General features: G+C 39.4%; 1 protein-coding gene across 1 annotated transcript in view; it reads right to left on the reverse strand.

The window, feature by feature from the left end:
* Positions 1–1,549, reverse strand: part of LOC307033862 (uncharacterized protein) — a 2,893-nt gene extending 1,344 nt beyond the window's left edge. Inside the window, exons 1-2 of the mRNA XM_079672498.1 lie at positions 434–1,549; positions 49–331 (exon numbers count right to left, since the gene is read on the reverse strand). Of these exons, the coding sequence (XP_079528624.1) occupies positions 49–331; positions 434–807 (657 nt within the window). The 5' untranslated portion in view covers positions 808–1,549. The remainder of the gene's footprint in view (positions 1–48; positions 332–433) is intronic.
* Positions 1,550–14,053: the final 12,504 nt, after the last annotated feature.

Consider the following 14,053-nt stretch of genomic DNA (forward strand, 5'->3'; position numbering starts at 1 on the left):
GACATACTAAAAATATAGGCAAGCCATCAGTGTGATTGAGGTCCTTACCTGTACATACCGGTGCCTTAACTCCTTCACACGGTCAGAGTTGCGTTCAAAAGGAACCTTATAGATCTGTTTCATTCTGAGGTGTTGCCTCTTTAACACCCGGTCAATGGTTGCAACACTTATAGACTGAATGTTACTGAAGACATCCTGGTCTGCAATTATTCTGGCCTGAATCTCCCTTAAGCGGATTTCATTGTTGGCCACAACCATATCAACAATGGCAGACTCTTGTTCTGGAGTAAAGGCCTTTCGTCTGCCACCAGAGCGGGGTGCTCTTTCAGTTCTATCAATAAATATTTGAGAATGTTATGTACTGTAATATAAAAACAGTGATCGAAACCTACATCAAAATAGAAATGCATGAAGTGCTGTTACAGTAGCTTACCTATTTTCGTGCCTGAAGATCCTAATAATGGATGCCACTGTTGATCTCGGTATATTGGGCTGAACCCTTTGGCCAGCCTCACTGAGGGACATGCCATGGTTTATGACGTGGTCCACAATAGTTGCACGGGTGTTGTCCGAAACTACTGTTCGCATTGGTCCCCTTTCAACTCTTCCACCACGCATACGTACAGCCCTCCCTCTTCCTCTCTGAACATGAGGGTTCCCTCTTCCTCTCTGAACATCAGCTCTCCCTCTTCCTCTCTGAACATCAGCTCTCCCTCTTCCTCTCTGAACATCAGCCCTCCCTCTTCCTCGCTGAACAACAGGGTTCCTTCTTCCTCTCAGAGCTCCTCTACCTACTCGATCAGCCATTTTGTTTACACAAACATCTTACTGAAGTGAGGGAGGTCTTTTATAGGATTCTCACTAATTACAATTACTATAGGAAATTCATTGATGTCAGCTGTGAGCAATTCATTTACATGGAAGTGAAGTACTCAATTCACCCCAATACAAAAAAAACATTTCTCAATGTGCAAAAAGGAAAAGACCACAATTACTGACTGTAAAAATGTTGTATCAGCTATAGCTAATCCTCCCCATATGAACATCTCAAAGACCTATGCAAGTCATATCAACACTATTATAGCTTTACCGGCACCATTTAAAAAAATATTTTAAGTACAGTCATGCAAATTCTATCATGTAAATGTTTTCAATGTAACATCATTACTGTAAGGTATACAGTACATTCCATGGAGTTACCTTTTTCAATGGGCTGATTGACTGATAACAAGTGTTAATATTTTGCACATCAAGTGTCAATTAGTGTAGCTATGGTCTAAGTTTATGAGGAAGTGTTATCCACTGTGAGAAGATTATTTGTTGTTTTGTAGACATGAGTTACACAACAGATTTTTGATCTTTGTGTAGAGAATTGTAACTTCAGTTAGAGAATTGTGTGATCTGTTTTGCAAAACACTGCTTAGCATCTGCATTTTGTGTGATATCAATGAGAAATGGTATACTGTTGTAGAGAAATGGTTTTCTGTTTCGATGGCTGTGCTGTTGGTTTGATGAAAGGAATTTTGATTCTAAATAGTGGGTTTAGCGATTGAGAAAAACTGTAATGAACACTTTTTAATTAAATATTATGAATATGTCTTTATTATCAGGCTATGTTCCACAACCATTAAAGTAGCGGTGATAAAACTCTTAAAAAGCACAACCTCGATCCAGAGATTTTAGCATAGACTTATTTCTAATCTTCCGTTCCTCTCAAAGATTATTGAGAAAGCAGTCACAAAACAGTTGTGTGATTACTTGATTACAATTATTTATTTGAAGATTTCCAGTCTGGCTTTAGAACACATCATAGCACAGAGACAGCTCTGGTTAAAGTCAGAAATGACCTTCTCAGCCTCAGACAAAGGACTTGTCTCTATTCTTGTCTTGCTCGATCTCAGTGCTACATTTGATACTATCGACCATGATATCCTATTGCAAAGAATAGAGCACTGAGTTGGCATAAAGGGAACTGCATTAGGTTGGTTTAGGTCCTATCTATCTGAACGCTCTCAGTTTGTTTGTGTCAAAGATGAATCTTCCATGCAAACCAACGTGAGCCATGGAGTGCCACAGGGCTCAGTGCTTGGACCTATTTTGTTCACACTATGCTTCTGCTAGGCAATATTATAAGGAATCATTCTGTACATTTCCATTGTTATGCGGGTGATACTCAAATATATTTATCCATAAAGCCTGATAAATCCAATCATCTAAATACAATTCAAGACTGCCTCAAGGACTTAAACACGTGGATAACCTTACATTTTTTTATGTTAAACACGACTAAAACTGAAGTTATCATACTCGGCCCAAAGAATCTACGAAATAAACTATCTAAAGATATATTAACTATGGATGGCATTAATTTGGCCTCCAGTGAGACTGTAAGGAATCTTGGTGTTATATTTGATCAGGATTGATCCTTTAACGGTCACATAAAATCAATCTCAAGGACCGCCTACTTCCATCTACGTAACATTGCAAAAATCAGGCATATCTTGCCTCAAAACGCAACACGTTCTCACTCCAGTCCCAACCCGTCCAATGTTGACGGGTCTTTGACGGTCATGGCCCCTCCCCGTCACTATATTACGGACAGGGTACCCCTTGGAAGTCAGTTTTCAACGGGCAGGGCGTCCCATTGACTTGCATAGAGCTCCCTGAACGTTGGTAATGCCGATCTAGATCCCTCCGCTTCGTGTTGGGCTCCTGATCAGCCTGTCGGTGTTCTTTTCCCCATAATGACCGCGCCGCTGCACATTATCCATGAGAGACGTTCTGCAGTAAGGAGGGGCGTTTCACCGACGACAGGTGTTCTTACTTTTATGTCGCTGACGGAGAATTTGTACTTTACACGACACTGTTCAACACTTAATTCTGCTTTACTCTTAACTAAACAACCGTGGATGTCTTGAAAGACTCTTTCGCTAAAGATTTTTGAAGATATCCGCGTTCTTGTGACACGTAAATACTGCGCTTCCTATGTTTTTGGTGCGGATTGCGTTCACACCAGCAATGAACCGCTCCAGATATCGCAAGCAAGCGCTCCGAGACCACCTATTTTAGCGGACCAGAGTCCGGTTGTTTAGTTCAATTAAGAGGTCTCGGACTGTGTTCACACCGACCCAAATGAACCGCACCAAGCGGCTAAATGCACCAGGGTTCGATTCAACTGGACTATACAAGGCAGGTGTGAACGCACCTTGCTTATATATTTATGATCCACGTCACATTTTCAGTTTTGGCGGCAGTTCTCCTGTTTGTCTCGAAGTCTTCTCAGCAGGGCTCTATAAATAGAGAATTACGGCAGATATGTAATATTTAATGCAGCCGAACCGTGTATCACAATGCTGTTATCTGATGACTTTCAAAGAGCAAAGCAAGCACACTCAGAATAAAGTATTATTGTATTTTCAAAAAACGTTTCAGATTTCACATCACATAAACACCAAATCCCAGCATGCATTGCGGCTAAACCATCCAATCATCGAGCTGAGGATCTTGCCTACGTCTGTTTCCGGTTTCGTTTATGACCGATGTATTTTATTATACACACATTCCTTCACATTTACATTTTAATTTGCATTAAAGTATTTCGTGAGGCCTTCTAACATGTTTTTAAATATAACTATGGTTGTAGTTGAAGAGTTTGTAAATTAACATGAACCGAAGCTGTTGCCTGGCAACTCAATCGCACAACGTCACGTCCGTTAATTCCACATCCACACGCATGGATTCACATCGATTTATGACATTAATGTAGCCTTTGTTTATGCTAAAAGAGGTGTCGACCAGCTGGGGCAACAAGAAAATTGGTGTAATCGAGTGTGACTATTACAAAATAAATCATTACGTCGGAGTAGCATTTGCTTGGTATTTCCGGTTATTTCTCCACTGGTTAACATCGTTAACATGGGTTAACAATACCGTGTAACTGTCACGTTTGAAGGGACGAAATCGTGACATCTTCACGTCTCCCAGCATGGTAAATCGTCACATGTTCAAGTCTTGCCGAGATACCGGGTTGGGCGCTGGCTAAGATAAGATAACTTTAACAAGATGCCTGTGTGCTTAGTACCAGGTTGTTATCATACCAGCAATGGGTCTTGCTCATTCTTTCGCTTCCCGTCTGATGAAAGGATCCAACCCAGTCTCATGGCATTTCGTGTTCACCAACACGATTTTTAATCTATTGATTCGTGTTCACCAACACTATTTTCCCCTTTTTTTCGTGTTGCACAGCACGATTTTAAAAGCAATGTATTTCTATTGGTAGTCTCACGGCATTACGTGTTATAGGAAGACCGGAAGCTGTGTGGTTCATAAAAACATGTTCTTACTCAATATCAAGCCACAATTATTGCTTTTATTTTAAATCGTATAATTTCGGACTTTTGCTGTCTGTGAGGGAAATAAATGGGGCTCAGAGCCTCAGAATACTGAAATCTGTATTTTCAAATCTTTTTTTCCTTCTAATTTGTTATTATTTTCAAAATAACACACTGTTATTTACTCACCAATAAAACACAATTATCCTTGTTTTTATTTATTTGTTTAGTTCCATAATCTCGTTTTTTTTTGGCATCCGTCAGGAAACTGAATTTCAAAATAAAAATAACCGGAAACAGACGTAGGCATTTCGAGCGATTACCCAAGATCCTCAGCTATAGTTTAAGCTCACTGATTGGATGTTTTAGCCGCAATGCATGTTGGGATTTGGTGTTTATATGATATGAAATCGGAGAAACATTTTAAAAGAATAAAATAATACTTAATTCCGAGTGTTCTTGCTTTTCTCTTTGAAACTCATCACATAACGGCATTGTAATACATGACATATTACAGATCTGCAGTAGTTCTCTATTTATAGAGCCCTGATGAGAAGACCTTTGGAAAAACTGGAAGAAATGCCGCCGAAACTGAACACTTGACGTGGATCATAAATATATCAACAATTAAACAACATCTTCAATTTCTCTTCACACAATACGTCTCCTTGCAGTATCAAAACTAATTTGGCTGACTTTTACATTTGATCTAATTCATAGATAGGTTATATTTACAACATAACGGTGCATAGCTGATATAAAAGGACTTGTAGTTTTTTAAGATATTACTGATTTTCTTTGAATATAAGAATGTAAATACTGAGTCTGAAATAGTATAGCAATATGCTGTAAAATTATGTGAAAGCATGAATAAAACTATACATCTTCAGATGTTGTATATACATAAGTGTCCTACACTAATAATACAAAGTTATTAAGGCTGTGTGTACCTTGTGTGCACCGCCTAGTGGTTAAAGCACGTTATTGAATTATTGTTTTTATGTGTTATATTTGATTACAAACATATTAAGAGTACATACTTTCATAGGGGGAAAGTAGAAGGTCAATGATAGAAATATAGAATATAAAAAATCAAGAAGATACTATAAGTGATCTCTACAATAAAACAGTTTAGTGCAGGATGTACAAATACATAAATAGGAGGATGTGCAAAACAGAAAAACGAATTAAGAAATTAGAAATGTGCAGAATACGACAGTTTAATGGTGGAGGTATACACAGATATTGATAGATGTCTTGTAATGCGCTGTTGAGGAACCTGTGACCCAACATTTTCATTCATTGCATACACCATAGTTGTGTATATGATATGTCAATAAACCTTTGAAAATCTTGAAATCTTGAAAGGGATGTGCAAAATAGCCATTATACAGTCTTTAATTAACTATTAGTAGAGAATAACGAGTAATGAATATACTTTATTACTCGTTTCCATTCAAGTCAATTGCAGATAAATGTTTAGTCTTCTCAAGCACCAACTATCAAATATCTCTCCTGATTGTTGGCACTTGACAATCACCTTCCCTAAATTTTACTCAGGTGTAACTAAAGTCTGATTTAAGGGTTGTTTATATTTCACAGCATTAATCAGAATCTGCAAAGTAACTCAAATAAGTGTAGTGAGTAAATATACCAGGTTAACCTCTGTATTGTAGTGGGGTAGAATTACAAAGTAACAATGAGCTGTCATGTGGGTATATATTAATGCTGCGCATTATGGACACAAGCGATTTTCACCCATTTATGAATTATATGTTTTACATTTGATAACACCAATGTCATGGCAACTTGTAATTGTGGGAAAAACAAAAACGTTCAGTAGAGACGTCCCATAGAACATGTTGCGAAACACAATAGCCAACATGTGTAGTTCTGGGGGGGCGTTCGATTCCAGTTTTGGATAGTCTGGCGTGATTTTGTTCCATTTCAAACAGCTGTTTGACGCTAGGCGTAACCTTGGCGCACTGCCACTCCAACATCCAATCCCAGAGCTTGAAGATTAATCACGGGGACTGTAGTCCTAAACGATAGCTGGGGATTATGGGTAGTGTAGTGTCTTCGGCCATCCTAAACTCCTAGAGGCCTTCGTCTGTTTCCGGTTATTTTTATTTTGAAATTCAGTTCCTGACGGACGCCAAAAAACCAGAGATTATGGAAATAAACCAATAAATAAAAACAAGGATAATTGTGTGTTATTGGTGAGTAAATAACAGTGTGTTATTTTGAAAATAATAACAAATTAGAAGGAAAAAAAGATTTAAAAAATACAGATTTCAGTATCCTGAGGCTCCCAGCCCCATTTATTTTCCTCACAGACGGCAACAAAAGTCAGAAATTATATGATTTAAAATAAAAGCAATAATTGTGGCTTGATATTGAGTAAGAAAATGTTTTTATGAACCACACAGCTTCCGGTCTTCCTATAACACGTAATGCAGTGAGACTACCAATAGAAATACATTGCTTTTAAAATCGTGCTGTGCAACACGAAAAAAAGGGGAAAATCGTGTTGGTGAACACGAATCAATAGATTAAAAATCGTGTTGGTGAACACGAAATGCCATGAGACTGGGTTAAAGGATCAGGAGTGGCTGGATCAAGTTAGCTACCTAGCAGTAGCTAGCACATTAGTTAGCATTAAATCCTTGTCATTTCTATTAGCCTTAACATGAAGAAACATTAAGTAACCCAACATGTTAAACATTAAGAGTAGTATTCATATTTTGTGAACCCTTTGAAGAGTAATGTCACATCGGTGTGATCATTCTATAATACACAATTTAAGCCCGGGGGAGAAATGCTAACGCTACATTAGCATCTGCGATCTTTTCTACTTCAGGCTATCTGTACAAATGGTTGACATTAAACATTAAAAAGACCAGGCAGTTCAGAGAGAATCAAAGGAAGGCAGGCAGGCAGCTTTGCATGACATTCTTCTGGACGTGTTTCATTGTGGTGATAGTGAGGGTAGACAATCCTTCTGTTGATATGACAGTAGTGACGGCCATCTTGGTGACGTGTGTTGTTCTGCGAGACCAGAGATGTAGTTAATTCAGCGTTTCACACAAACAATTGTGTTACTTCACAGTTTTACGACCAGTTTTTATTTTTTTGACTTGCAAAATTATCTTTTAAATTGACAAACATCATATGTGGAATTCGTGGCACAATTAAAACGGGATCAGAACATAATCTTTCTCTCTCTATTGACTTCAACACATAATTTTTCCGAAATAAGGTCCCATGGAGGTCCACCGGAAGGGGAGGGACTTCGCCACTCAATACATCTTAGTTCTTACTCTTTTTCCTTACTGATGGTATGTTATTTCCAGCATTCTTTATTTACCATTCATTAAAGTATGTTATGCCTTTTATCTGCTAATGTACAGGAGGAAGAGTGATACACTGTATGTGTAGTTGGCGTACATAACAGTTAAAGTTTACAGCCTAAAAACATGGAGCATTTTTTCCCCTTTTATTGATTTTTATGTCAATTTGCACATTTCGTGGTGATGCTCAGAATCTCCCCTTAACTCCTAACAGTCCTCATCATGTCAACCACAACACAGAGAAATACTGATAGAAATGTGTGTGTAGTTGTTGGTACATTCTTTAAAGCAGGGCTGCAACCTTAGAAATCAGAAACCCTTTATTTGTCCCAGAGGTGCTTTCTCACTGTCTCCATACCAACTCATAAAGCTGGCAATGTCCTTTATCTCATATTCTCAAGGAACTGCACTACTTCTAACCTCCCTGTAAACCCGCTTCACACCTCGGATCACTTTTTCATATCATTCTCTCTACCCCTTTCCAAACATAACAAACTAATCTCTTCTCATTCCCGCCGTAACCTTCGTAACCTCCCTCTCTACTCTTACCTCATCTGTGCTCTCAGCCCGCCCTTCATCTGACACCATTCCCAGTCCTGCCTCCAAATTCTGCTGCAGAAACTCTCCTCTCTACTCTCTCATCTTCTCTGGACTCTCTCTGTCCTCTCACATCTCGTCAGGCTCGTCATTCCCCTCCTGCTCCCTGGCTAAATGACGCATTGCGTGCTAATAAAACCAACCTTCGGGCAGCTGAGCGGAAATGGTGGAAATTCAAACACACTGATAACCTCCTACCTAACCTATCAGGCTCTCCTCTCCTCTTTCTCTTCTTCGATCTCTCAGGCAAAAAGCACTTTCTTTCAAGATAAGATCCATTCTTCCTAGTCCAATGCCAAAAAATGATTCTCTGTCTTCTCCACCCTCCTTGACCCCCCTAAGGCCCCTTGCGCCCTCCTCCCTTCTTCCAAGCGACTTTGTAACTGCTAGAATCTACTTCAAGACACTGGTACTTGCGTACCATACTGTGAATGGTTCTGGCCCTTCCTACATCCAGGACATGCTTAAACCCTACACCCCATCACGTGCACTCCGCTCTGCATCGGCCAAACAGCTCGCTGCACCCATACTGCGAAGGGGACCCAAGTTCCCATCAGAAAAAACACGTTGGTTTGCTATCCTGACTCCAAAATGGTGGAAAGAGCTCCCCATTGACATCAGGACAGCAGAAAGCTTCTGGCACAGACTGAAAACTCATCTCTTTCGACTCCACTTCGAGCAATAAAATGAAAAAACAACAACAAAAAACGCACTTAGATACTAAGCACTTACATACTAACTAAGCACTTACATACTAATAAAGGACTGGATTATCTAAAGCTAGTTGAGTAGCATTTGAAATGTTTTGGCTCTATGAAACCTGATGTACTGGTGTTTTCTTCTAGTTTGTATCTTCTTGGTCGAATGCACTTATTGTAAGTTGCTTTGGATAAAAGCGTCAGCTAAATGAAATGTAATGTAAATTGAGCTGATCAGATTTTGGCCACTTTATGTTGTCACAGTCATAACGATTTTTTGGCTTGTGTAACCATTAGCCAATAACCAACCAAGGTAACCCCCCACCCCACCTTATCACCTGAATCTCCTAGACCTAGAGCATTGGGAGTGGCTCCTTATTTTCATCTAAAGTAACAGACAGAGATTCAGCACTTGTGAAACAGAGCTGAAACAGAGGGATTTATGGGATGCTACGATGATCTGTTTGGTATTTTGAGGCCAAACACTTTAGAGGGATGTTTTGTATATATCTGAGACCTATAATAAAGTAATGAAAAACAGTATAATAGAGGACTATTAATGTTCAAAAAGTTCATTATTTTTCTCATACTGCCTGTGCTGCAGCACCTCTTTTCACCCTCTGTCTGAAACCAGGGCCTAGTCTGCTCTGATTGGTTAGCTGGCCGGCTCTGTTGTGATTAGTCATCTGCTTATAGATGTCCCGCCATTTAGCCTATCAACTACATTGTGTTGGAGCGCTAGCCAATGGAAGCGCGAGTGTAACATAGTGATGTCACTATGTCCTGGAAGTAAACAGAGGAGTCCAATGGAGGTATTTCAGGCAGTGAACTTTGGGATTGAAGTCTTTGCACACCATCTACATGCACAAAAATCTACATTACACACTACAGGAAAGGGGAAACCCCCCAAAATAGGGCCCCTTTATATGGCAGGGTTTTGGCTAAACCGGGTAACAAGGGCGCTGCGTCATATACCTTTCGGTGTGCGTCCTCAAACCAGAATGCCTATTTTTGCCATAAAAGGGCCAGAAGCAGGGCCGGTTATAGACATTTTGGTGCCCTTGGCGAGATTATGATTTGGTGCTCCCCCCCTCCAAGGAATACACAATAGAATATACAAAGAATAAATGAGAAATCTCTACAAAAGACCAATACACTACAAAAACGTATTTACATGTTGGTTATAAACATAAAGAAGGTTTCAAATGTATTCATTATTGTATGAACATGTTTTAATTGGGGGGTGGACGTCACATCCTCGAGGAGGATCCGGGGGTATGCCTCCCCGGGAAGATTTGTTTTAACATTTTAAACTAAAATGCTTCAATCTGGTGCACTTTGAGCAGAATTACTGGAGACTAGATCTAGGGGGTACAACTTTAAACACCCATATGAAAAAGATCGGTTTACATTTTAATAATCAAATAAGTATGTGAATATAATCAATAACCTATAGCCAATAACAAATAAATGTATTTTATTTGTGTTGTTCATTTATATCTTATTTTATCTAGTTAACATTTATTTATTCATGCATTTTTTTTAATCTCTCCAGTTTTAAACAATATTTTTGGTTACTGTCCTATAGTATACATTAGAATGATTTCAAACCTGTTTTTATTTATCCTAATAATTATAAAAGTGTGACTTGGAAATATTTGTTTACATAAATTGTGACCAAACCGTTTGAGACCCACTGAGATAACTAAAGTGAACTATCTAAACACTCCGAGTCCTTTACCTCACTGAGCTGTAGTTATCAGCCTCAATTCAACAACGATCCGCGGTACCGATGCACGCCCTCTCTCTCTCTCTCTTGCTCGCTCGGAGGCTCGCTCGCACTTTGGCTGTGAGCGGCGGGTGCCTGATAAGCCAACATCCCCCACTTTCATCACTTACAGCGCCCATCGTACAGGGCAAATGAAAATTGTAACCGGAGTGAAAAGGGTGTTACCTTGACTTAATTATGAATGTTGTTACATACATTTTTTTTTAGGATGAACCAAACAGCAGTCAAAAATGTTTTTTTCCCTCCAAGAAATACCAGCACAGTGCGCAGCCCCCCCTCTGATCTGGCGTCCTAGCCGACCGCCCTATGCCAAAAACCGGCCCTGGCCAGAAGTTATGCAAGTAAACAATATTCCTGTTCATCAAAAACGGTACAATTACTCCAAAAATATGAAATTGTGTCAAATAGTCCGTCAGACGGCATAGACAACTTTGTTTTCACGGAGCTCCGACGTTGAGTTGTTGTTTACGTCTGCGGCGCCATTTTGTATGGCTACGGGCCTCATGTTTTCGCGAGAATATATGTATTTTATAAGAGGAGCACCCTCATACTATATATTTCTCGAAAAAACCCTGTATGGGATTTGATCCTTGTAGAACTTGTAAATAATCTCTGCTTCTGTCATTCTCCCTACAGCTCTCAGTGTTGTAGGGTGATGTAGGGTTAGGGTTATGTAACTTCTCTTGGAATATTCATGTCAAAGTAAGATTTATATCAAGTTGCTCCTCTATAAAGATCTTCAACAACCAGTGTTGGGCAAGTTACTTCCAAAATGTAATATATTACATATTACCAGTGGCGGCTGGTGGAAAATATTTTTGGTGGGGCTGTTGATATAGTGAGTAAAAACATTTTTTTTGGGAGAAATTACCCCTTAAATTGGGACTTCTGGTGATGTAATGGCCCCATAAAATCGTGGTTCTAGGGCCAGGAACAACCAGGCTGAGTCGGGCTGAGTATGCTAAACTAACTGCGGTCAAGCCAGCCTCCACTCGGGAAAATCTAGTCAAGCCAGCCCTCACTTGATATTGCGGTGCGCGAATATCCTATGCATTACGGTTGAGTAAAAAAAAAATCATCCATCTGTGTTTAGATGAGAATAAAACAAAAACTGTCCAGTATCAAAGACTCATTTCACTTCAGGGTGATAGCAGGACATCCCATCTAGTCACTCAGAAAAAATCAGGACATTCTGATGTAGAGTTTCAAAATAAAAGAACTTTGAAATCTCTATTGTATGAGCTATCATCCCTGTTTTTAGATGAGAATAAAACCAAAACTGTCCAGTATCATAGATCCATCTTACTCCAGGGTGATAGCAGGACACCCCATGTAGTCACTCAGAAAGAATCAGGACATTCTGATGTACAGTTTCAAAATAAAAGACCTTTTGAAGTCTCATATATGAGCTATCATCCCTGTTTTTAGATGAGAATAAAACAAAAACCGTCCAGTATCATAGATCCATCTCACTCCATGGTAATAGACGGACACCCCATGTAGTCACTCAGGAAAAATCAGGACATTCTGATGCACAGTTTCAAAATAAAAGACCTTTGAAGCCTCATATATGAGCTATCATCCCTGTTATTAGATGAAAATAAAACAAAGACTGTCCAGTATCATAGATCCATCTTACTCCAGGGTGATAGCAGGACACCCCATGTAGTCACTCAGAAAGAATCAGGACATTCTGATGTACAGTTTCAAAATAAAAGACCTTTTGAAGTCTCATATATGAGCTATCATCCCTGTTTTTAGATGAGAATAAAACAAAAACCGTCCAGTATCATAGATCCATCTCACTCCATGGTAATAGACGGACACCCCATGTAGTCACTCAGGAAAAATCAGGACATTCTGATGCACAGTTTCAAAATAAAAGACCTTTGAAGCCTCATATATGAGCTATCATCCCTGTTTTTAGATGAAAATAAAACAAAGACTGTCCAGTATCATAGATCCATCTCACTCCAGGGTGATAGCAGGACACCCCATGTAGTCACTCAGAAAAAATCAGGACATTCTGATGTAGAGTTTCAAAATAAAAGACCTTTGAAGTCTCATATATGAGCTATCATCACTGTCCCCAAAGGTCTTTTATTTTGAAACTGTACATCAGAATGTCCTGATTTTTTCTGAGTGACTACATGGGGTGTCCTGCTATCACCCTGGAGTGAGATGGATCTATGATACTGGACAGTTTTTGTTTTATTCTCATCTAAAAACAGGGATGATAGCTCATATATGAGACTTCAAAGGTCTTTTATTTTGAAACTGTACATCAGAATGTCCTGATTTTTTCTGAGTGACTAGATGGGGTGTCCTGCTATCAACCTGGAGTGAGATGGATCTATGATAGTGGACAGTTTTTGTTTTATTCTCATCTAAAAACATGGATGATAACTCATACAATAGAGATTTCAAAGGTCTTTTATTTTGAAACTCTACATCAGAATGTCCTGATTTTTTCTGAGTGACTAGATGGGATGTCCTGCTATCACACTGAAGTGAAATGAGTCTTTGATACTGGACAGTTTTTGTTTTATTCTCATCTAAACACAGAGGGAGGATTCTTTTTTTTTACTCAACCGTAATGCATAGGATATTCACGCACCGCAATATCACGTGAGGGCTGGCTTGACTAGGTTTTTCCGAGTGGAGGCTGGCTTGACCGCAATCTAAACTAGAGAGACAATCGCTGTCAAGGGGGCTACAACTACAACAAGATGAACATATTTGACCGTGATTTAATTGTAATACACGTTTCAAAATGATGCCGAAGTAACAACATACTGATACCGGATAGTAAAAACCATGAATTAAGGCTTTGACCAGTCTGCAGACAGACGGCAGGCGAAAAACCTTTTAAAATGCGTGTTTTCTAATGGAGATTTGGCTAAGCTAACGTTGTAAATGCTCCGACCGTCCACACTCACAACAACGGCCTATACAGACATAAATAAACCAGCGACTGTATTCGCCATGACACAGACAGTATGTGGTTTGTACTTGTTTAACTTTTGTCTAGTTTCTGAACAGATATGAAGAGCTTGGAGCTCTGAGTGCGAGCTAACAGCTGTGTTGTTTTTCTGGGGAGCTCATTGAAGATGACGTCACGGCTCCGCCTACACTGCGTTACTATAGATCAGGGGTCCCCAAACTTTTTCCAGTGAGGGCCACATAACTTTTCCCTTCTCTGATGGGGGGCCGGGTCAGTTTGTAACAGAAAAAGTGTGACGATCGCAGTGGTGCCTAAATGTAAGAATTGATTGTTTTCCAAAAAGC

This window comes from Notothenia rossii (assembly GCF_949606895.1).
Source record: "Notothenia rossii genome assembly, chromosome: 3".
Lineage (NCBI taxonomy): Eukaryota > Metazoa > Chordata > Actinopteri > Perciformes > Nototheniidae > Notothenia > Notothenia rossii.